The 22816-nt window shown below is 33.2% G+C and overlaps 1 protein-coding gene across 1 annotated transcript; it reads left to right on the top strand.

Annotated features, from left to right (window-relative positions):
* Window positions 1-616: 616 nt before the first annotated feature.
* Window positions 617-18010, top strand: stard10 (StAR related lipid transfer domain containing 10). The gene is made up of 6 exons (XM_073818143.1): window positions 617-1274; window positions 13209-13356; window positions 13480-13583; window positions 15154-15271; window positions 15638-15690; window positions 17497-18010. The coding sequence occupies exons 1-6, from the start codon at window positions 1101-1103 to the stop codon at window positions 17722-17724; spliced, it is 825 nt and encodes a 274-aa protein (XP_073674244.1). The 5' UTR covers window positions 617-1100; the 3' UTR covers window positions 17725-18010.
* Window positions 18011-22816: the final 4806 nt, after the last annotated feature.

The following is a 22816-nucleotide window of genomic DNA, read 5'->3' as shown; positions in this document are numbered from 1 at the left end:
AACATTAAATAAATATATTTATTTATTTATTTAAATTATTGATTTTTTAATTTATGTAATAAGTTAACTATTAAACGCATTTAATTAATGGTTATTATTATTATTAATATTAATATTATTCATTACAATCACAATTTAATAGATTTAATAAATAACAAATTAACATTTAATAAATATTTATTTATGTAAATTATTGATTTATTATCTATACTATTAAACGCATTTAATGTTTTTATTTAATAAAACATTAATAGTAGTATTGTCTCAATCTGTTGACCATTAAAAATAAATGCATCTAAAAAAAATTTTTTTTAGTTATCCATCAGCCATTTCTCTATATCTCCAATAATATGTCTTAGTAAGATGATATTTGGAAAATTATTCATTGGCTTCATGCATGATTTTTTCATGTATGAATAAAATAACAGTAACAGCAATTTTATAAACTTTATGAAGACTTACTGACCCCTCAAAATGATTTACGATGCTCTTTGTATAAGGAAGTAATCTTAAAAAAAATCGATTAATGCGATGGTTGTGATGGGAAGCTAATAACACGTCAGCGCTGTGCGCGTGCACGAAAGAGGGCGGAACTCATCTGTCAGTCATGCCAGCGCGCTCCCGCCTTCGCTCATCAATTACACACACACGCGCAGCGGGATGTAACAGCTGTTCGTGCGATTCACCGTCAAACGCGTTTGCGTTTATTAATTTTCCACACACTCATACGTGAGTTTGGTTTATTCACACTCGCGCGCGCGTACATCTGGATCTTTAAACTCGCGCTTCCGCACGGGAGCGGCGCGCGTCACACGCCTGCGGAAAACGCGCATACGAGCAAATGTTGGTTTGACCATCAGACTCGCCCGACGTGAATCAGGCATCCGAAACCGCGGAGACTCGGTTCAGAGACAGAAACAGAGACAGAGAGAAACCGCCCGTGCGTTTAACGCGCGTTAATCATCACGCGACGCGCGTCGCATCACCAGCGGCTGTCAATCATCACCGGAAAACTCAAGTTTAAAAGCAAACTCTGCTCTTAGTTTCATCCGGGATCCGGGTTCAGCAGCAGCAGCAGCAGCAGGAGGAAGAAGAGGAGGATGATGAGGATGATGATGTCCGGGGAAGAGGTTCTGATCCCGGACGACCGAGCTTTCAGCCGGTTCAAACACGAGTGTCAGTCCGAAGAGGGCTGGAGTCTCACCTTCAACAAAAACAACATCTGCGTTTGGATCCAGATTCTGGAGGAGGAGAAGAGTTTACACAAGATCAAGGTGAGCGGATCTGGTCTGATGTGGTTTCTGCTGGTCTGGATGCTTCTTTGGAGGCCTTGAAGCTCTTCATCAACTCAGTTTAGATGTTTATTATATGATATTAACACTTTAGAGTCTGATATGCACTGCAAAAAACGCTTATTTTAGTATTTTTGTCTTGTTTCTAGTCTATATATATATATATATATATATATATATATACATATATACAATATTTAGTATTGTAGTTTGCTTAAAACTTTTGTTTATCTAGCAAATGCATCATAATTTATGAATTTTTAGATATTTTGACTAAAAACAAGGCAAAAGTACTAAGTACACTGCTTTTCTAGCTTAGATTTTTAGTCTTGTTTCCAGCCAAAATATCTAAAAATTCTTAAATCAAGAAGGATTTTCTAGACGAGTAAAAATTGTCTTGTTTTGAGAAAAAAAAAAGTCAAAATTAAGTGCATTTTTGCTTGAAACAAGCAAAAATATCTGCCAATGGGGTAAGAAAAATGATCTTGTTTAGCCTTTGAATTAAAATGATTTTTCTTACCTCATTGGCAGATAAAATTTGGATAATTTTTTCTGAAAACAAGACATATCTTAAGTCATTTTACTTGTCAAGGGAGGAATTTTTAGATATTTATACTAGAAAACAAGACAAAAATACTAACACTGCAAATAATGCTTTTCTTATGTAGATTTTTAGTCTTGTTTCCAGCCAAAATATCAAAATCTTAAATCAAGAAAGATTTTCTAAACAAGTAAAAATTATTTTCTTGTTTTCAGAAAAAAACAAGTCAAAATTATGAGAGTTTTTGCTTAGAACAAGCTAAATAATCTCCCAAAAAAACTTATTTCAAACAGAAAACTAGATTATTTTTCTTACCCCATTGGCAGATTATTTAGCTTGTTTCAAGCAAAAAATGCACTTAATTTGCACTTGATTTTTTGAAAACAAGAAAATAATTTTTACTTGTTTAGAAAATCCTTCTTGATTTAGGTTTTTTAAAATATTTTGGCTGGAAACAAGTGTAACAAACACACTAGGTGTTTATGGTTAACAAGCTGTGTTTCATCAGGTTTGATGCTCTGAGCCGCAGAATGCAGGCCTGCATTATAATAATAAAAGAGACATTTCCTGTTCTTTCATCAAAAAACAACAACAAACAGACATAAACACAAACAAACACATCGTTTATCAGCTTTACACTGCAAAAAATGCTTTTCTTACTTAGATTTTTTGTCTTGTTTCCAGCTAAAATATCTAAAAAAATCTTGAATCAGGAGGGATTTTCTAGACAAGACAAAATTGTTTTTTTTTTTAGTAAAAACAAGTCAAAATTAGGTGAGTTTTTGCTTGAAACAAGCAAAATAATCTGCCAATGGGGTAAGAAAAATAATCTAGTTGTCTGCTTGAAATAAGATTTTTTTTCTTACCCCATTGGCAGATTATTTAGCTTGTTTTAAGCAAAAACTCACCTAATTTTGACTTGTTTTTACTAAAAACAAGATAATTTTTACTTGTCTAGAAAATCCTTCCTGATTCAAGATTTTTTAGATATTTTGGCTGGAAACAAGACTAAAAATCTACGTAAGAAAAGCATTTTTTGCAGTGTATCTGCTTTCCTAAAGACAGAGCGATCTAAGAAAAGCGCTCACGGTCGATATTACTGTGTTCACCTTCACATCTCTGTCAAACAGCAGCGATAAATCCTCTCAAATGAACGTGGGTTTGGCGCTCTACAAACAGCTAATTATTCCGGCTGATTCCCCCTCTCCTGCTTTACTTCTGCTAAGCATAACGTTGCTTCTTTGTTCCATAGATTTCTTCCTATTTTCTGATTTTGTGAACAAAGGGCCAGTGTGTGACGCACAGGTGAGCTCTCAGGTGAGCAGCGTGAGAATCCAACACCTGAACAAGCAGAAGTATTTGAACTTTCTGAACTCTCACTGAGTTTCCTGCATAACCTTGAGCAAACAGACACACGAAAGATCCGGTACTGACAGAAAACTGGACGCTGTGTGGATTAAGAGCAGACACTGCTGGCAAAAACGCTGTGTTTTTTCATGCACCTGTCCAGTTTGAGATTTTGGGCTTTTTGTTTTTTTCATAAAGGAGTGTTTTTTTCAGACTAGTGGAAAGAAAACATCCAAAAGACACTGTTAAGTCTTTCTTTTATAGCACTTTATCTATTTGTGTCAATAGATTTCAATTACAAGACATATTTTAAAAGGCCATGAGTTTTTTTCTCCTACACTGAGCCATAAATCTCCACTAAACTTTGCATTTTTATTCCTGTCTATATCCTGAAGGTTCTTACAGAGGGATTTGTTCATATAAAGGTGCATCGCAATAAATTAGAATGTTGTGGAAAAGTTCATTTTTATGAGAGATCAGAAAGAGATGCGAGACGCAGCACCAACCTGCAGAATGCAACTAGTTAAATATTTATTTTTAACAATTTCTATAATAGCAATGCTGAACTAAATGCTGATCTAAAGATATACAGGTGCATCTTAATAAATTAGAATTGGTGGGTTTTTGTTAAATGTGAGCCAAAATCATCACAATTAAAAGAAGGAAGACTTAAACCACTTCAGTCTGTGTGCACTAAATTCATTTAATACACGAGTTTCACAATTTGAGTTGAATTGCTGAAGTAAATTTAATACACTTTTCCACGACAATAAATTATACTTTAAAATTTAATAAAATAGGAAACCATTATTTCACAATATATTTTTCCCCTTGTATTTTAATCAAATAAATGCAGCTATTTGAGTGGCGGTGTATTTTAATAAACACACGTCAGAACAAATATGTTGGCATTTTATTTTCACAAAAGTTATTTAAAACACTAAAGTAGGCACGTTCTTGCATTCAACAACCTTCCCAAAAACATTAGGTAAATATTTGTAATTTTTTGTGATACTTTTTTTTCTTCTTTTTTCTCTTGAATCAGGATGCGTTTACTTGACAAGTAAAATGACTTAAGATATGTCTTGTTTTCTAGATTTTTTTTTTTTTTTAAATTGTGTTAGTTTTTGCTTAAAACAAGCAAAATTATCTGCCAATGGGCCAAGAAAAATAATCTTGTTTAGCCTTTGAATTAAAATAATTTTTCGTACCCCATTGGTAGATAAAATTTGGATATTTTTTCCTGAAAACAAGACATAATATCTTAAGTTCATTTTTATGAGAGATCAAAAAGAGATGTGAGACGCAGCACCAACCTGCAGAGTGCAACTAGCTAAATATTTATTTTGAACAATTTCTATAATAGCAATGCTGAACTAAACGCTGATCTAAAGATATACAGGTGCATCTTAATAAATTAGAATTGGTGGGTTTTTGTTAAATGTGAGCCAAAATCATTACAATTAAAAGAAGCAAAGACTTAAGCTACTTCAGTCTGTGTGCACTGAATTCATTTAATACACGAGTTTCACAATTTGAGTTGAACTACTGAAATAAATTTAATAAACTTTTCCACGACATTCTAATTTATTGAGATGCACCTGCATAATTAGCTTGATTTTATACATTTTATTCCCCAAAATGGTAAAAAAATACATTGTTTTCTGTGTTCAAAGTTTTTTGATTTTTCGAAATTGTAAAAACATTTGACATTTGAATATGTCATAATTAAGAAACTGACTTCATCCAGTGTTTAGATTTTTGTAACACAAATGTATGCAAATTATTGCATATTTTATTAAATAATGCTCATTTGCATATTTAAACCTAACATTTCAGAAAACCTGTTTGCAATTATTGTAAGTTAACCTGCAGTGTCTCGCCTTAAAACACACAGGTTTGAGTCTGTGAAGCTGAACTGAGCTCGGTCCAGTTCATAAACGAATCTTGGCAGGTTTGTGCCGATGGCAGACTCTCCGTGACTCTGTTGCTTTAGCAGACTGTCGCCGGTCTGAGAAGATAAACACACGCGTGGACATCCTGCTGAGTTTCCGTTACAGTTCAAACATATGCGTCAACACCTGCTGGATAAACCTGCTCGCCCGTCACACACCCGGATATGTGCCGTTAAACACACACACACACACACACACACACACACACACACACACACACACACACACACACACACACACACACACACACACTTCTGACTAACTACTGATGACTTTAACTCTGAACAATCTGAATTTTTTTTTAGCTGGAAACAAGACTAAACTGTACTAGGGATCATAGTCGTGTGAATATAAAGACAAAAAGCGGTCAAAAGCATCAAAACAAACATTTTAATACATAATTCCGTATATTAGAGTGCACCTATTTAATTGTTTCTTAGCATAACAGTGACTATCATACGCTTTTACTCATTTTAGTGTAACAATAGTTCATGAAAGACTCTGTGACCCAGGTTTTTTTAAATTGAGATTTATACAAATTTATATAAATTAGCTTTCCATTGATGTAAATCTGGAATCTGAGGGGGCAAAAAAAATCTAAATATTGTAAAAATCGCCTTTGAAGTTGTCCAAGTGTAGTTCCTAGCAATGCATATTACTAATCAAAACTTACGTTTTTATATATTTACGGAGTTTACTTTATATATTTAAGACATTTTTAGTATTTAATTTTTAATAAAATGTAGTATGTTGTCTATTCTTTTATATACACTGCTGCTCAAAAGTTTGGGATCACTAAGGTGTTTTTTAAAAAAAAAAAGGATTTTCTGCTCACCAAGGCTGCGTTTATTTGGTTACAAATACAGAAAAAACTGTAATATTATGAAATATTATTGCAATTTAAAATAGTGGCTTTCTGTTTTGATAGATTTTAAAATGTAATTTATTTCTGTGATGCAAAGCTGAATTTTCAGCATCATTACTCCAGTCTTCTCTGTCACATGATCCTTCAGAAATCATTCTAATATACTGATTTATTATCAACTATGAGACTTTTTTTCAGGATTCTTTGATGAATAAAATCTTTTCTAATAACATAAGTCTTTACTATCACTTTTTATCAATTTAACACATCCTTGCAGAATAAAAGTATTAATTTCTTTCAAACAGAGACTAAACGAAAACAATGACTGACCTCAAACTTTGAATGGTATTGTATATTGTTACAAAAGATTTCTATTTTAAAAAAATTTGGTTCTTTTTAATGTTTTATTCATCAAAGAATCCTGAAAAGCTTATTTCTGAAGGATCATGTGACACTGAAGACTGGCGTAATGATGCTGAAAATTCAGCATTGCATGACAGGAATAAGTTATATTTTAAAATATATTAAAGTAGAAAACCATTAATTAAAATTGCAATATTATTTCACAATATTACAATTTTTTTCTGTATTTTTAATCAAATAAATGCAGCCTTGATGAGCAAAAAAGACGTTTTTAAAAAAATTTAAAATCTTTCTCCACCTTGCATTTGTGGTGTTCCTGCTTAAATTGTTACCTAATCACCTAATCTTGGATTCAGTCTTTCTATAAGCTTGTTTTCTTTTAATTGCCACTGTGTTTCTGTCTTTCTTTTTTGGAGTCGATTGATCGTAGACCTCATTGATCTGACCTCAGTTTTTGAGCCAAAATGATCCACAAACAGGGTTGCCAGGTCAGTTGTAACTCAATATTAACCCAATAGTGTTCTGAGGGGAAATAGGTTATTAAAAAGGCTCCATAATCACTTTCTGGAGGGTCCTTCTCAGTTAAAATATCACTCTGAGGGGGCAGACTTAAAAAAAACATCCTGCGACAACAATATAAAACTAGCCCAGTTTTGCGGGAAAACTGCAGACTTGGCAACACAGTCCACAAAAAATGCGTTGTTTTTCATTTTTCAGTTTTAATTACAGTTTTGGTATTTGGTATTAACCTATAAATATTACGTAGCTCGTCTAAATATCTCGGGTTCGTATTCCAGTTTAAAGAAGGTCAAGCAGCAGGGGATTTTCAGACTGTTTTTCAGTTCCAGAATCAGTGCTGAAACCGAAAAATGAATTCTGTGTATTCTTTATTCTGACACCAGCATCTCTCTCAGATGGAGTTTCAGTTGTCTCTAATATCACTGATGACTTAAAATCCTTTCATTTCCAATGAAAACTGACCCTCACCATTATAACGCAGAGCATCTCTTGTGTTTCTGTGAAGGAATCTGCTGAATAAAGTGCAACTATAAAATCTGCATTCAAGTGTGTGTGTGTGTGTGTGTGTGTGTGTGTGTGTGTGTGTGTGTAAATGCATGAGTGTGTGTTTGTGTGTGTGCGCTGGCTAGTGTTCCTGTGAGGGAAGCTGCAGTAAAGCATAATAACACAAAATGCTGAAGTGTGAGAAATACTCAATAGCCTGCAGACAAAAGGCCAGAGAGAGCGAGAGCGAGTGAGATTGATTCAGTGAATAAATATTCTCTCTCTCTTTCTCTCACACACATGCACAGTTTATCTGCAGTGATCTTTAGTGAAGAGATAAATATTGCTGTCATCATCATATTGAGAAAGAATCCTACTGGTCTGCTACTTATGCTTTTTATGATTCTTCTTCTTAGACTACATTTCTGAACGCTACTCCTCCTAGAGCTTTCAAGCTAGAACCACCAAACTCAGCCCAGCTCTTCAGACATGTAAATAATGTCTTAATCATGTTAGAAACATGCTAATCAAAAAGTTATATATAACTAAAATAAAATGGAAATGGATATGAAATATGAAGAAAATAATAAACTACTTAAACAATTTAAATCTTTTAAACAATAAGAAAATAATTAATTAAAAAATATATATATACAGTGCCTTGCAAATGTTGCAGCATTATGTTAAACTGCTTTAAATGAGTTTTTCCCCACATCAATTTACACTCCACACACCATAATAATGACAAAGCAAAAACCAGATTTGCAATTTTGACAAATGTATTAAAAATAAAACACTGAAATAAGAAGATTGCATAAGTATTCATACCCTTAATATTGTCAATCTTGTCAGGCATATTTACAACAAAAGTCAATTTATGACATATTAAAAGACAAATTACTTTTTTTACTTTTTTTACTCATTTAAAACAATAAAATGTAACTTGGTCGCTTATTCTTTGATATTTTTTAATATGTACAAGTCAGAATAAGCATGTTTGAATTTTTACATAAATATTGAGTTATACTGATTGACAATGTAACATTATTTCAACCCAATTTTGAAATTTTATCTTTTAAAACCTTAAAAGTAGACACTTACTAACATTTAATGCGCTTTCTATAGACATAAAACCACTTTTGTTAATTTCTTTTGACTTAGACATCTTAACATATTTGACACGATACTAAAATAACACTGGTTTGATTGACATGAGGCTGAACAAATGATGACAGAATGATTATCTTTGGTGAACTGTCCCTTTAAGAATAGAAAACAGCATTTGTGTCATTTTTTTTTTAAATTGTTTTAAATGAAACATATCATAAGGCTCATATAACATCGTAAAGCATTGTTTTCTGAACATTCAGCATCTGCTTTCATTGGCCATTTATGGAGTAAGAAAACTGATGTAATAAATGAAGTCCAAATGAGAATGGAAGAGAAAGTGAGTGATAAAACACGGCCGTCCCTCGTGATCAGTGTGTGTTTGTTCTTCATGTCTCTCTGGAGGAACGACGTCTCTCTTGAGACTCCCTGGAACAAACCATCTCATACAGAACCAACCATTATCAAACCTATTATACATGATTTTAAGGGGCAGTTTTGTACCCAGAACTGAGGTACAGGGTGTCTTTTATTTCTATAAAGGGCTTTGCATTTGTAAAGCATTCAGATGTTCTTCAGTCTCCGTACGGCTGATAACATGCTTCCATTTGCATTATATGTAGCAGTACTTTGAGTATTTCTTATCTTCAGGAGCTTCAGGCAAATGTTTTCTGCACAAACTTCTTTGAGAGCATCACAGAGTGGATTCGCTGCATTAGAAACTCTTCTGCTGCTGGTTTACGGCTCGTTTTCTGCTCATTAGTAGGTGAAACAAACGCACAGATCACAGAAAGACTTCAGTTGGAGACCATCTCACTCTGTGTGTGTGCTGATGATGAAAGAATAGATGTCAGTGGACACACATGAAACACACAACTGCAAGCATCAAATAATTTGCTTTAGCTGAACCAGAACACACAGACATGTATGAGTGTGCAGCTCTGTGTGGGCGGCTGTAGATGTCAGATTCTCCTCAAAGCTGTTGGGCTTCCCCCGAAACACACACACACACACACACACACACACACACACACACACACACACACACACACACACACACACACACACACACACACACAGACTGTCCTCCCACTCGTGATGTTGGCCCCCAGTGGAGCTTCATGAAATCCCACTCAAGCATTTCAGTCCTTCTGTCTCTTTCTCCACAGACTGACCATCAGCTCTGAGGTCATTAATGATCACGTTTGCTGCTGTAGATGATTTCAATTTCATTTGCTTATTTCTAATCACATTTAATCATCTAATAATGTGTTTAAAGGAACTACACTCACTGTAATCCTAAACCAATCACAGAAGCGGGAGCTGGAGTTTAGCACAGGCCAACCACATATACCCGAATATTTTGTAATATTTCATAAATGTGTAAATATTCATTTGAATTTAGTTGGAAAATGTATAGGAATAAAATGTTGTATAAATAAGTGTGAATGATATATGAACAAACCCCTCAGTGAAAACCTTTAGAATATAGAGATGAATAAAACTGTAAGTTTTTGTGTATGTAATTGCTGCTGAAGTGGAGAAACAAACTCACAATCTTTAAAGATTTGCATTTTCCCCAATGTTTTTTTTAAGAATAAAATATTGTATAAATTAGGACAAATCATATTTAAACAAGCCCTTTTATAAAAACCTTCAGAATACAGACAGGAATAAAACTAAGTTTTTGTGTATGTAATTGCTGCTAAAGTGGAGAAACAAACTAACAAACTGACTGTCTTAAAAAAAATTTGCATTTTCGCTTTTTTTTAAATTATAAAACGTTGTATAAATCGGTGTGAATGATATATGAACAAACCCCTCAGTAAAAACCTTCAGAATACAGACAGGAATAAAACTGTAAGTTTTTGTGTATGTAATTGCTGCTGAAGTGGAGAAACAAACTCACAATCTTTAAAGATTTGCATTTTCCCCAATGTTTTTTTAAGAATAAAATATTGTATAAATTAGGACAAATCATATTTAAACAAGCCCTTTTATAAAAACCTTCAGAATACAGACAGGAATAAAACTAAGTTTTTGTGTATGTAATTGCTGCTAAAGTGGAGAAACAAACTGACTGTCTTAAAAAAAATTGCATTTTCGCCTTTTTTAATTATAAAACGTTGTATAAATCGGTGTGAATGATATATGAACAAACCCCTCAGTAAAAACCTTCAGAATACAGACAGGAATAAAACTGTAAGTTTTTGTGCATGTAAGTGCTGCTGAAGTGGAGAAACAAACTCGCAATGTTTAAAGATTTGCATTTTCGCCATGTTTTTTAAGAATAAAATGTTGTAAAAATTAGGACAAATCATATTTAAACAAACCCTTCTATAAAAACCTTCAGAATATAGAGAGGAATAAATCTCTAAGTTTTGGTGTATGTAAGTGCTGCTGAAGTGGAGAAACAAACTCAAAACCTTTAAAGATTTACATTTTCACCATGTTTTCAGATATAAAATGTTGTATAAAAATTAATGTGAATGACATATGAACAAACCCCTCAGTAGAAACCTGCAGAATATAGAAAGCAATAAATCTGTAAGTTTTGCTAAAGTGGAGAAACAAACTTTCAAATATATGTACTGTAATTGAAATCTACAGGCACAAATAGATCACTTAGAAGAATTTTATTATTTTATCTAATTGTTTTTTTTAACCTTTCCGCATTTTTCATCTTCTCTGCTGTATGTTTAGGACTTCTGTATGTAAATGTGTTTTATGATTTATTGACCTGTTCAGAAGTGACACGAGTAACAAGACCTTCACTTTTGTCCTGGTGTTTCTTCCTTAAAACTCTCAAATACTAGAGCTAGTTCACTACGTTTGGTTTGGTTTGGCAACTCTTTTGCTTTGTTTCCAGTGTTTATGGTGTAGTGAGTTTAGCGTCTGCTGTGGGGATTTTTACTCAAGGTTACCGCGTTTTTTCTTGTTTAACTCACATGAGTTTCATTTCCACAAGTGGTTTAAGTAGATAAAACTTTGGTCAAGGATTGAGTCTGTGTTACATCAATTCAGTGTTGCATGAAGTTATTTCTATTTATAAAACATGTTCTAAACCTTTTGATCTCTGGTTAATCATTAAAACTTGTGAGTCAGTGTTATTTTAGTATTACTTAAATACTATTATAGATTTTAATATTTTGAACTAGCTTTTATTTTTGTATTTTCAGTTTTTATATACTTTTAAGTTTTTAGTCATTTGATGTGCATTTGTCTTTTTTAAATATTTATTACTTTTTGTTTTTTTATTTGTATGTTTTTGTTTTTAATTTCAGTTTTAGTTTTCATGTAATTCCAGTTGGATTTTAATGTTTAAATTAAACTAAATGAAAATGAGATGTTGCCTTGGCAAAAAAAAAAAAACTTATAAGTTTATAAATAAATAATAGTTTCAGTTAATGAGAATGACCCTGTTTGTAACTGCTGTGGAAGTTTGTTCTGCATAAATCTTTACATCATTTTATAGCACAGTACCTTTTTTCCCTTGTTATCACTAGTTAGTTTTGTAGGAGGAAGACTTAAGTGTGTCATTTCTGCACCTCCAGCTGTTTTTCAGTAGTTTTCTCATTCTAGTTGCTGCTCTAGAAAACACAGGTGCTGTTGAGACGAGATCTACTTTAATGGCCTGGTTTAATATTTCACAAATCACTCCAGAATCAGACTAACTGCAGCCTCATTTCACCTGATGTAGGTCATTAGTTACACACGTGTGTTTCTGTTTTAGGGTCACAGGCGCTTGATGTGTGTCGAGCTTCATTACAGCCTTTATTTTATGACCCAGCCATGAATATGAACTGTTACTTCACAAAAATGTTTGCACAGTATAATATGTTGGTCCATTTCCAGGAAAAAAAAAACATCCAAAGATTTAAATTTTATTTGTTTTGTCAAAAGTAATTTTGTTGTTTTTTGTTTTAAAATGTAATGTTTATATATATATATAAATGTTTAATGTTTATATATATATAAACATTACAATTTTGTTGTTTTTTTGTTTTAAAATGTAATGTTTATATATATATATATATATATATATATATATATATATATATATATATATATATATATATATATACACAGTACAGACCAAAAGTTTGGAAAAAAGTGTGTCCAAACTTTTGGTCTGTACTGTAGATATGAATTCAACTGAAAAAAACTTGTGAAAAAATTTCTTTCAGGTGGTCAAATAGCAAATAGCTATTTAAAAAAAAAATTAAATAATAAAAAAAAAATTACTTTTAAAACTGGATTTTCCAAAAGATGGGCAAAAATCTTACACTAAACCATGTGAAATTATCCATGTTATCATTAAAGTTAGAAATGTGGATCTTTTATAAAGTGAATTTAACACAAAAAAGCAGTTTTTATATAAAAACCCATTTAAAAATATTTATTTATTCATTTATATATATATATATATTTAAAAAATATCTCTAACCCACTGAAAACAGCACAAATGTAGAGTAAAAACTTTAATAAACAGAAAAATATACAGTACAGACCAAAAGTTTGGAAGGTGTGTCCAAACTTTTTTTTATATATCTGTATTCAGGTACATTGTTAAACTAAATGAGAAATGTTGACTTAGCAACTAGTGGAAATAAGTATAATTTTGTTTATATTTTAATTTAATTTGTTAATTAAATTTAGATTTTTTTCTGACTGTTTCTCCTTAACACTTAATGTGATGCATTCTGGGTAATGTAGTTCTTTTGCTCTCTCCTCAGTGTCGGATGCTGTGTAAGGACATCCCAGCTGAGACCATGTACGACGTGCTCCACGACATCGAGTATCGGCGGAAATGGGATGCGAATGTCATTGAGACGTTCGACATCGGCAAACTGACGGTCAATGCAGATGTGGGCTATTACTCCTGTAAGTACTGCCACTGTGTGGAGTTGGTCTTTAAAAATCAAAATATGCTATTTACTTTGTGTTCATGAAATGAACATTAGCTCAATGATGGTGTCGCTCATGCTAAGCGTTTATCCTTTTTAGGGAAGTGTCCTAAACCACTGAAAAACCGTGATGTCATCACCCTGCGCTCCTGGCTGCCCATAGGCAATGATTACATCATCATGAACTACTCCGTCAAACACGCTGTGAGTGATGCTGTTTTAGTTTTGTGTAATTGATATACTACTTTATTATACTTCATAATGTTTTTTGAAATGTTATAATATGCAAATTAAATATGCTATCTCTCCATAAATCTGAAAATTCTGTCAAGAAAAATTAATTTTTACCATGTAAAAACCTTCAGAATATAGAGGAATAAAACTAAGTTTTGGTGTATTTAAGTGCTGCTGAATTGAAAAAATTCACCATCTTTAAAGATTTGCATTTTTGCCATGTTTTTAAGGAATAAAATGTTCTATAAATTAGGTCATATATAAACAAAACCTTCAGCAAAAACCTTCAGAATATAGAGAGGAATAAAACTATAAGTTTTGGTGTATGTAAGTGCTGCAGAAGTGGAGAAACAAACTCAAAACCTTTAAATATTTGTATTTTTACCATGCTTTTAGGTATAAAATGTTGTATAAATCAGTGTGAATGATATATGAACAAACCCTTCAGCAAAAACCTTGAGGATATAGAGAGAAATAAAACTGTAAGTTTTGGTGTATTTAAGTGCTGCTGAAGTGGAGAAACAAACTCTCAATCTTCTAATATTTGCATTTTTCGCCATGTTTTTAATGAATAAAATATCGTATAAATTAGGACAAATCATATATAAACAAAACCTTCAGCAAAAACCTTCAGAATATAGAGAGGAATAAAACTGTAAGTTTTGGTTTATGTAAGTGCTGCAGAAGTAGAGAAACAAACTCAAAACCTTTAAATATTTGTATTTTTACCATGTTTTTAGGTATAAAATGTTGTATAAATCAGTGTGAATAATATATGAACAAATCCTTTGGTAAAAAAGTTCAGAATATAGAGCAGAATAAAACTGTAAGTTTTGGTGTATGTAAGTACTGCTGAAGTGGAGAAACTTTTAAAGATATGTACTGTACTTAAAATCTACAGGTGCAAATAGATAAAGTGCATTATAATAAACACTTAAATGTGTTTTCTGGATGTTTTCTTTCAACTAGTCTGAAATGAGACTCAGACTTCACAAAAATATGTTTGCTTAAAGTTTGGCAATGGCTGTGCTGTTCTGCTCATGATTGAGTGTGCAACGCTGCATTGATTCACATGTACGGTCAGTGTTCAGCAGTGACGTGTGTTAGTGTGACCGTCAGGACAGTAATGATTCTGCTGCTAACGATCTTCTGATCGTTACTAATGATGTGATGATGGTCTGTGTTGACTACAACAGCTGGAGTGTGTCACTCTGATCCTGTACAGATATGTGTGTGTCTCATAAAGTTGTGGAATCTGTAGTCACATGATCAGACTGGTCTGCTGCAGCTCCACACTGCATTGATCTGACTGTCATCACTGAGAAAGAAACAGAGAGAGAGGGTCATGTGTTGGTTTATCTCCTGTTCTTCTCATTGTCTCTCTCTCAGGCACACACACAGAGTCCAGAGTGTCATTTCGTTCATTATGGGATGTAGAATGAGAGCTCATAGTGATGCTGTACTGAGTGTCATTCCAGTCTGATCTAGATGTGTGATTTATGGATTGATTTATTGATTGATTGTGTGTGTTGTGTTTCAGAAATACCCTCCTAAGAAGGATCTGGTGAGAGCCGTTTCCATCCAGACAGGATACCTGATCCAACGCACCGGTCCAACCAGTTGCACCTTAACATACCTGGCACAGGTGGACCCGAAAGGTGATGCTTGCACACGCATTTGCATGCACTTTTAATTTTAATTAATTAATTATTATTATTATTATTATTATTATTATTATTAATTAATTTACTTTTTTTTTTTTTACTTTTTAATGTAATTTGTATTATTCATTTTTATATTTATTTTAACCATTATTAAAAATGTATTTATTTTAACCGGTTAATTTCTAATTTAGTATATTTAATATTTACCATATTTTTCATAGTTTATTATTTGTTTATTTATTTTTATACTTCATTTTTAACATTATTTTATGCTTTATTTATTTTATATATTATTATTTTTCATTCTCGTTTTTGCTTTGTCTAAATTATAAACTAGATCTTTCATTGTGTCTCTCTCAGGTTCTCTTCCCAAGTGGGTTGTTAACAAGTCTTCCCAGTTCTTGGCGCCTAAAGTGAGTAAAATGTCCAGTAGTTCATTCCATCCTTACACTTGTTTATTCTTACACTCATTCATCCTGCTCTCTGATGGTTCTTTATTCCTAACAGAATTAACCCTGTGTCAAACACACGTAATGACAGACACGATTGTGTGTGTGTGTGTGTGTGTGTGTGTGTGTGTGTGTGTGTGTGTTAAAGTAGCTCATCAGTTTTCCCAGGAAACGTCACAAGTGAAAAAACAGATGAGTGATTGATTGATTGATAAATAAAGAGACACTGAGTGACAAAAGAACCTGTGAAATATTAAACATGCACTGACATAATTAACACAATATATTTGCACTGCAACACTGCAGTTATGAGGAATCATACAGGCAAACATTAAAGCAGGATGTTCAACTTTGGTAAATAAAGTTTCAGGGCAATTGAAATGATTTTTAAAGAGAGAAGACTGCAGAAGTAAAGCAACAGATGATGCAAACAACCATTCTGAGACGTCAGTGAGACAAAGAGCTGCAGTGTGTCTAAATGTGTGTCTGTGATTGAATTAGAGAGTTTGTGTGTGTGTCTGGAAGAACACAAACGCTCTTCAGTTTCAGTCCTCTGTTAATTAAAATATTTGTATCAGACATAAGGTTGTGACTTATGACAAAAAATTATATCTCAATATTCTTAGGGATTTTGTTGATAACATACTAAGTGTTTTTGTGCCAGTTAAGGCCCTGAACTGGAGAAACAAACTCGATGCCTTTAAAAAACTCAAATTAAAAAAATGATTTTAGGTATAAAATGTTGTTTAAAAAAAAAAAAAAAAAAAATGTGTGAATGATATTTAAACAAACACTTCAGTAAAAACCTTTAGAATATAGAGAGGAATAAACCTGTAAGTTTTGGTGTATGTAAGTGCTGCTGAAGTGGAGAAACAAACTCGATGCCTTTAAAAAAACAGCATTTTTCGCCGTGATTTTAGGTATAAAATGTTGTTAAAAAAACAGTGTGAATGATATATGAACAAATCCTTCAATAAAAAAACTTCAGAATATAGATGGGAATAAACCTCCAAGTTTTGGTGTAAGTGCTGCTGAAGTGGAGAAACAAACTCAATGCCTTTAAAAACTGAATTTTCACCATGTTTTTAGGTATAAAATTTTGGAAAAAAAACTGTGTGAATGATATTTAAACAAACCCTTCAGTAAAAACCTTTAGAATATAGAGAGGTATAAACCTGTAAGTTTTGGTGTATATAAGTGCTGCTGAAGTGGAGAAACAAACTCAATGCCTTTAAAAAACTGCATTTTCTCCATGTTTTTAGGTATAAAATATTGTAAAAAGCAGTTTGAATGATATATAAACAAATCCTTCAGTAAAAACCTTCACAATATAGATGGGAATAAACCTCTAAGTTTTGGTGTATATAAGTGCTGCTGAAGTGGAGAAAGAAACTTTCAAAGAAAGTGCTATACTTGAAATCTACATGTGCAAATAGATAAAGTGCAATATAATAAACCCTTAAATGTGTCTTTTGGATATTCAGTTTTTCTATATTTTTAGGGGTTATGTTGATAACATGCTAAGTGTGTATTAATTCTTTTTAAATGAATTTTTAGCATCATTTTTATTATTTTATTTATTGAATCGAAAATAATAGTTACAATATTAAAATCGTAACATTTATTGTAATCATGTTTTATAATTTATTCAAATTTAGTTTGTTTTAAATGATTGATTTGAATCTAGAATTATTGAAACTCATTTTCCAGTGTTATTTTCTATTTTTCCATTGTTTGTTTAATTATTTTGCGTGTGTATGTGTGTCTCAGGCAATGAAGCGCATCAGTAAAGCGTGTCTTCGGTATCCCGAGTGGAAGCAGAAGCACAGTCCGGGTTTTAAGCCGTGGTTGTTCCCGGAGCAGAACCCGCTGTCCAGCATCCCGATGTCCGAACTCACCATCCAACACGCCGAATCGCTGGAGAACATCGACGAGAGCTCACTCAGCGAGAGCAAAGACGAGCGCGCCGAACACAGCGATGACGAGGGAAACAACTGACACGCGTTCATCCGTCACCATACACATCTGTGAGCGGTTCTGAGCTCCATTCTCTGTCAGAGCAGCCCAATGAAGTGCTGAATGCAGATTACAGTAAATTTGATTACACAGATGTAAATGATTTTGATTTATGACATAATTTCTGACCTTTGACCTTATGTACGCATGCAGTTTGTCTCCAGACACACAGAGGGCGCTGACGTCGATCTGCTGTACGACACTAGAGTTCAGTGAATGAATGAATGTAGTAACGAAGAATTAAAAAAATACTGCCTGTGTTTTTGGAGCTCTGCCTTGAGTCTTTTGTTTATTACAGCAACTATTAGAGAAAGATGTCGGGTCGACAAGAAAACGTGTTTGAATGTTTAGAGTTATTTTAGTGAAAACATGGGGAAAGATTACTTGTTCTGACTTTCTGACCTTTCATTTCACAATGAGCAACATGACATTAGCTGAGAAAGTAAGTTGTGAAAGAGGCTAAGACAGCTATTTTTTTGCAAAAAATAGTTTCTCTAACTTTGCACATGTAAAATATAATTTTCAAAGATCACATTAATATCTAATTTTTTTCTTTAATGTAATCAATGAATTTAAAAATACATCATAAAATATAGCAAAATTATTTACTTAAAAAAAAAGCTTAAATGGTTCTTAGATCATGTTTTTTTTCCCGCTTATTTCAGTTAATGTGAAAACTAAGCTAAGCCAGTAGTATACTGACAGAGTTGTGTAAACATGGCTAAAGACGTGAACAGGAGAGGAACAGACGGACTGATTTAATTGAGTTAGTCATTTATGCTGGAGCCGCTTCGATTGATTCAAACTCGTGATTTTGATTATTCAGTTCAAGCGATTCACTAGCAAGAACCAGATCAAATTAGAAGAGCCATTCATTTTGGAATTTCATCATTGCTTGTATTGATTTTTAAGAAGCACGTATAGTGCAGGGTAAAACCGATATTCGATTTGATTCAGATCGGATCTTCAAATCGCTGATCATTTGATTCAGATCTGGGCTTCAAATCGGAATCGCGAATCATTTGATCGGGGCTTAAAATTGCGTATCATTTAATCCAGATATTGACTTCAAATTGCATATCATTTGATTCAGACATTGACTTCAAATCGCGAATCATTTGATTCTTGATCGGATCTTCAAATCGCAAATCATTTGATTCAGATCAGATCTTCAAATCGCTAATCATTTAATCCAGATATTGACTTCAAATTGCGAATCATTTGATTCAGATCGGATCTTCAAATCGCAAATCATTTGATTCAGATCAGATCTTCAAATCGCAAATCATTTGATTCAGATCGGATCTTCAAATCGCAAATCATTTGATTCAGATCGGATCTTCAAATCGCAAATCATTTGATTCAGATCGGATCTTCAAATCGCAAATCATTTGATTCAGATCGGATCTTCAAATCGCAAATCATTTGATTCAGATCGGATCTTCAAATCGCAAATCATTTGATTCAGATCGGATCTTCAAATCGCTAATAATTTAATCCAGATATTGACTTCAAATCGCAAATCATTTGATTCTCGATCAGTGCTTCAAATCGCAGATCATTTGATTTAGATTGGATCTTCAAATCGCGGATTGCGAATCATTGATCGAAGCTGCGAATCTTTAATCATTTTATTTAGAAAGGAACTTTGGAGCAGGTACGTGAATCGTTTCTGGAATTGAATGATTCACGATCCGCTCTCCGAGTCCTGATCTGAAATGGTTTGCAAATCATTATTCAGAGTGGAATTTCAAATTGGATTCACAAATCTTTTTTTCTGATGAAAAATAAAGTATACACAAATAGACTACAAATCCCTGAGGACAATTAACCATTGTTTTACTATAATAAAAGTGTAGTAACCAAGGTTTTTTTTTATTTTTTATTTAATCACAGTTTTACTACAAATACCATGGTTAAACTATGGTTAGTATAGCAAAAACATTCAGCGCTGAGCGGACACTCATTCACACAGACTGTGATGTGTGTTTTACATCAGAGATGCAGGGAAGTTTGTGCTGCACACGCTTAGGAGATTGACACACACACACACACACGCACACACGCACACGCACACGCACACACACACACACACACACACACACACACACAGAGGGAGAGAGTGACGCAGCAGCTCTGGTGTGACTCAGAACCTGTCTCTACAAACACACACACACACACACACACACACACACATATATATATAAATTAACTATATATAATAAATTACAAATGCTCTTAATGCATTGTTTTTTTCCTTCTGGAGCCATCAGTGAGTGTTTGAATCTTCTGTAATAGTTGCATATGAGTCCCTCAGTTGTCCTCAGTGTGAAAAGATGGATCTCAAAATCATACAGTCATTGTTGGAAAGGGTTCAAATACACAGAATTGCTGGAAAACCAACAAAAACAGATTTTTCTGAAGAACAGCAGGTAGTTTAACTGTTCAGGACAAACAAGCGACTCATGAACAACTATCACTTAACAAAAAAACACAGCTGTGGATCATTCAGGTAACAACACAATTAGAATTAATATACAGTAAATGTAACAATGAAAATTTTCAACCTTAAATATTTTATTTGTGCTTTGTTCACTCATCTGTCTCTCTCTCTGTCCATCATGTCAGTGTCAGAGACTCATTATCAGTGTGAAACTAGACACTAATGAGATCAGATGATGCTGACAGTGAAGAGATCAATCTGACACTCACTCACACACACACACACACACACACACACACACACACACCAACATACAGTTGTGTGTGTGTTTGCTCACTTCCTGTTATATGAGATAGCCGCTGTAAGGCCACATGGACACTACAGTACAGTCCAACCAAAAGAAAGTGTTGTGCCATGTGACCTTATATGATGATGGGTCATCCGTAATCTATAATAACACTTCCTCCAGTTGTCTCCCAACATCAAAATCCAGCAACATATTTGTTTAGAGCTGTTTTGGATTGTATACGGTACTTGATCTGTGCCAGACCACTTTTTCACTGGAGGAAGCGTTATTATGGATTACGAACTCAATGTATTTTAGTTAAAAATGTTTTAATGCTGGATTTGTTTCAGCTTTTGTCTTCTCCAGATGTTAACTGATGGACTGGAGTGGTGTGGATTACTTATGGATTATTGTAATGTTTTTATCAGCTGTTTGGACTCTCATTCTGACGGCACCCATTCACTGCAGAGGATCCATTGGAAATACACAAATAATCCACACCACTCCAGTCCATCAGTTAACATCTTGTGAAGCCAAAAGCTGCGCATTTGTAAGAAACAAATCCATCTTCAAGACATTTTTGACTAAAATATAAGCCCATAATCCATAATAACGCTTCCTCCAGTGAAAAAGTCCATCTCCTGTTGTTTCTCACCTCAAAATCCAGCCACATATTTGTTTAGAGCTGTTTTGTCCTGTAAACGCTGCTTGATCTGTGCAGATTTCTCTCCTGATTCAGACCACTGAAGTAAGCGTTTGTTATTATGGATTATAGACTCATATTTTAGTTAAAAACGTCTTCAAGATGGATTAGTTTCTTACAAACATGCAGTTTTTTTGTCTTTTTAAGATGTTAACTGATGGACTGGAGTGGTGTGGATTATTGTGATGTTTGGACTCTCATTCTGACGGCACCCATTCACTCCAGAGGATCCGTAGGTGAGACAGTGATGGAATGACACATTTCTACTAATCTGATGAAGAAACAAACTCATCCTAAGGTTGGATGTCCTGAGGGTGAGCACATTTTCAGCACGTTCTCATTTCTGGGTGACCTATTGTTTTAATGATTATCTGGTGATGACTCCAAGCACACAAATCTGGATTAAAATCAAGACGAATAACTAAATATTCTCGTGATTCACCACGTTTGCACACACATACTCCAGTCTCCCACAGCATGAACAGATGAGGTGAGCTGTTGAAGCGCCCACACGAGGCATTTCAGCCGCTCGACTGCTAGACTCTGACTCACTCTCGTCCTACACTATTGTCTACTGATGATGATGATGATGAAGATGATGATAAACATACTTAATATCTGTTTGTGTAGCAACCAGCTGACGCTTAACCGTTTCACTGCAGGCTCTGTTCAGTCTCACAGTTGAAATGATCTCTACTCTCTAGTGAGCATGTGCTGTTGTTGCAGTATAGTGTGCACACTATGAAAATGTACAGCATCCCTTAATGCAATGTGGTTGGCTTGACCAACTTGAGAATTGAAACAGGTATGACATCAACCGTGAATAATCACATGCACTTATGCACAAAAAATGATTACAAATGCTACACTTTTTTTATTTCTAAGAATAGAACTGTTTGAAATAAACATGCATTGTAATGAAAACTATTATGTAGTTCACTATGATTGCATTGCTTAAATGACCGCATGCTAAATCCAGCAGTGAGCAGTTTATGCTGTGCAGTATGCGGTATATTTTCATCACAACACAGGTTCATTTTCACTTATAGTCCTGTAGCGCCGCCTGTCGGCCAACGTGTGTAATACAGCTGCTAGAAACAGTAAAATAAATGATAAATAAAACTAAAATGTTCATAAACGCCAGAATATATCAGAATATCATATATGGACTTTTCCTATTCATAAGTTTAAAACTCAGAAATCCTTTTAAATTAGCCTACATTAAGAATAAAAAATATCTAAATTATAAAATAATTTTTAAAAATGTTTTTGATTGAATTGAATTAAATTAACAGGAAAAAATTAAAATAAAATCAATTAATATAAATTATATATAATACATAATTTAGAGAAACAAAGAATTATATATAATTAATAAATAATATTTAAAATAATATATATAAATGTGGTCTTTTTTTACATTTTTGTTAAAGTAAAAAAAAATAAAAAATATCTAAATTATAAAATAATTTTTAAAATGTTTTTGATTGAATTGAATTAAATTAACAGGAAAAAATTAAAATAAAATCAATTAATATAAATTATATATAATACATAATTTAGAGAAACAAAGAATTATATATAATTAATAAATAATATTTAAAATAATATATATAAATGTGGTCTTTTTTTACATTTTTGT

Source organism: Garra rufa, chromosome 14, assembly GCF_049309525.1.
Source record: "Garra rufa chromosome 14, GarRuf1.0, whole genome shotgun sequence".
Lineage (NCBI taxonomy): Eukaryota > Metazoa > Chordata > Actinopteri > Cypriniformes > Cyprinidae > Garra > Garra rufa.
Note: the sequence above shows the minus strand (reverse complement) of the source record. Positions and strands in the feature narration are given on the sequence as shown.

Bases quoted from the DNA above. Each gene is read 5' to 3' on its own strand.
- stard10 (XM_073818143.1), top strand. From the start codon at position 1,101: ATGATGAGGATGATGATGTCCGGGGAAGAGGTTCTGATCCCGGACGAC. The intron at 13,357-13,479 runs GTAAGTACTGCC...TATCCTTTTTAG, and splicing joins AGATGTGGGCTATTACTCCT to GGAAGTGTCCTAAACCACTG. The intron at 15,272-15,637 runs GTGATGCTTGCA...TGTCTCTCTCAG, and splicing joins GGCACAGGTGGACCCGAAAG to GTTCTCTTCCCAAGTGGGTT.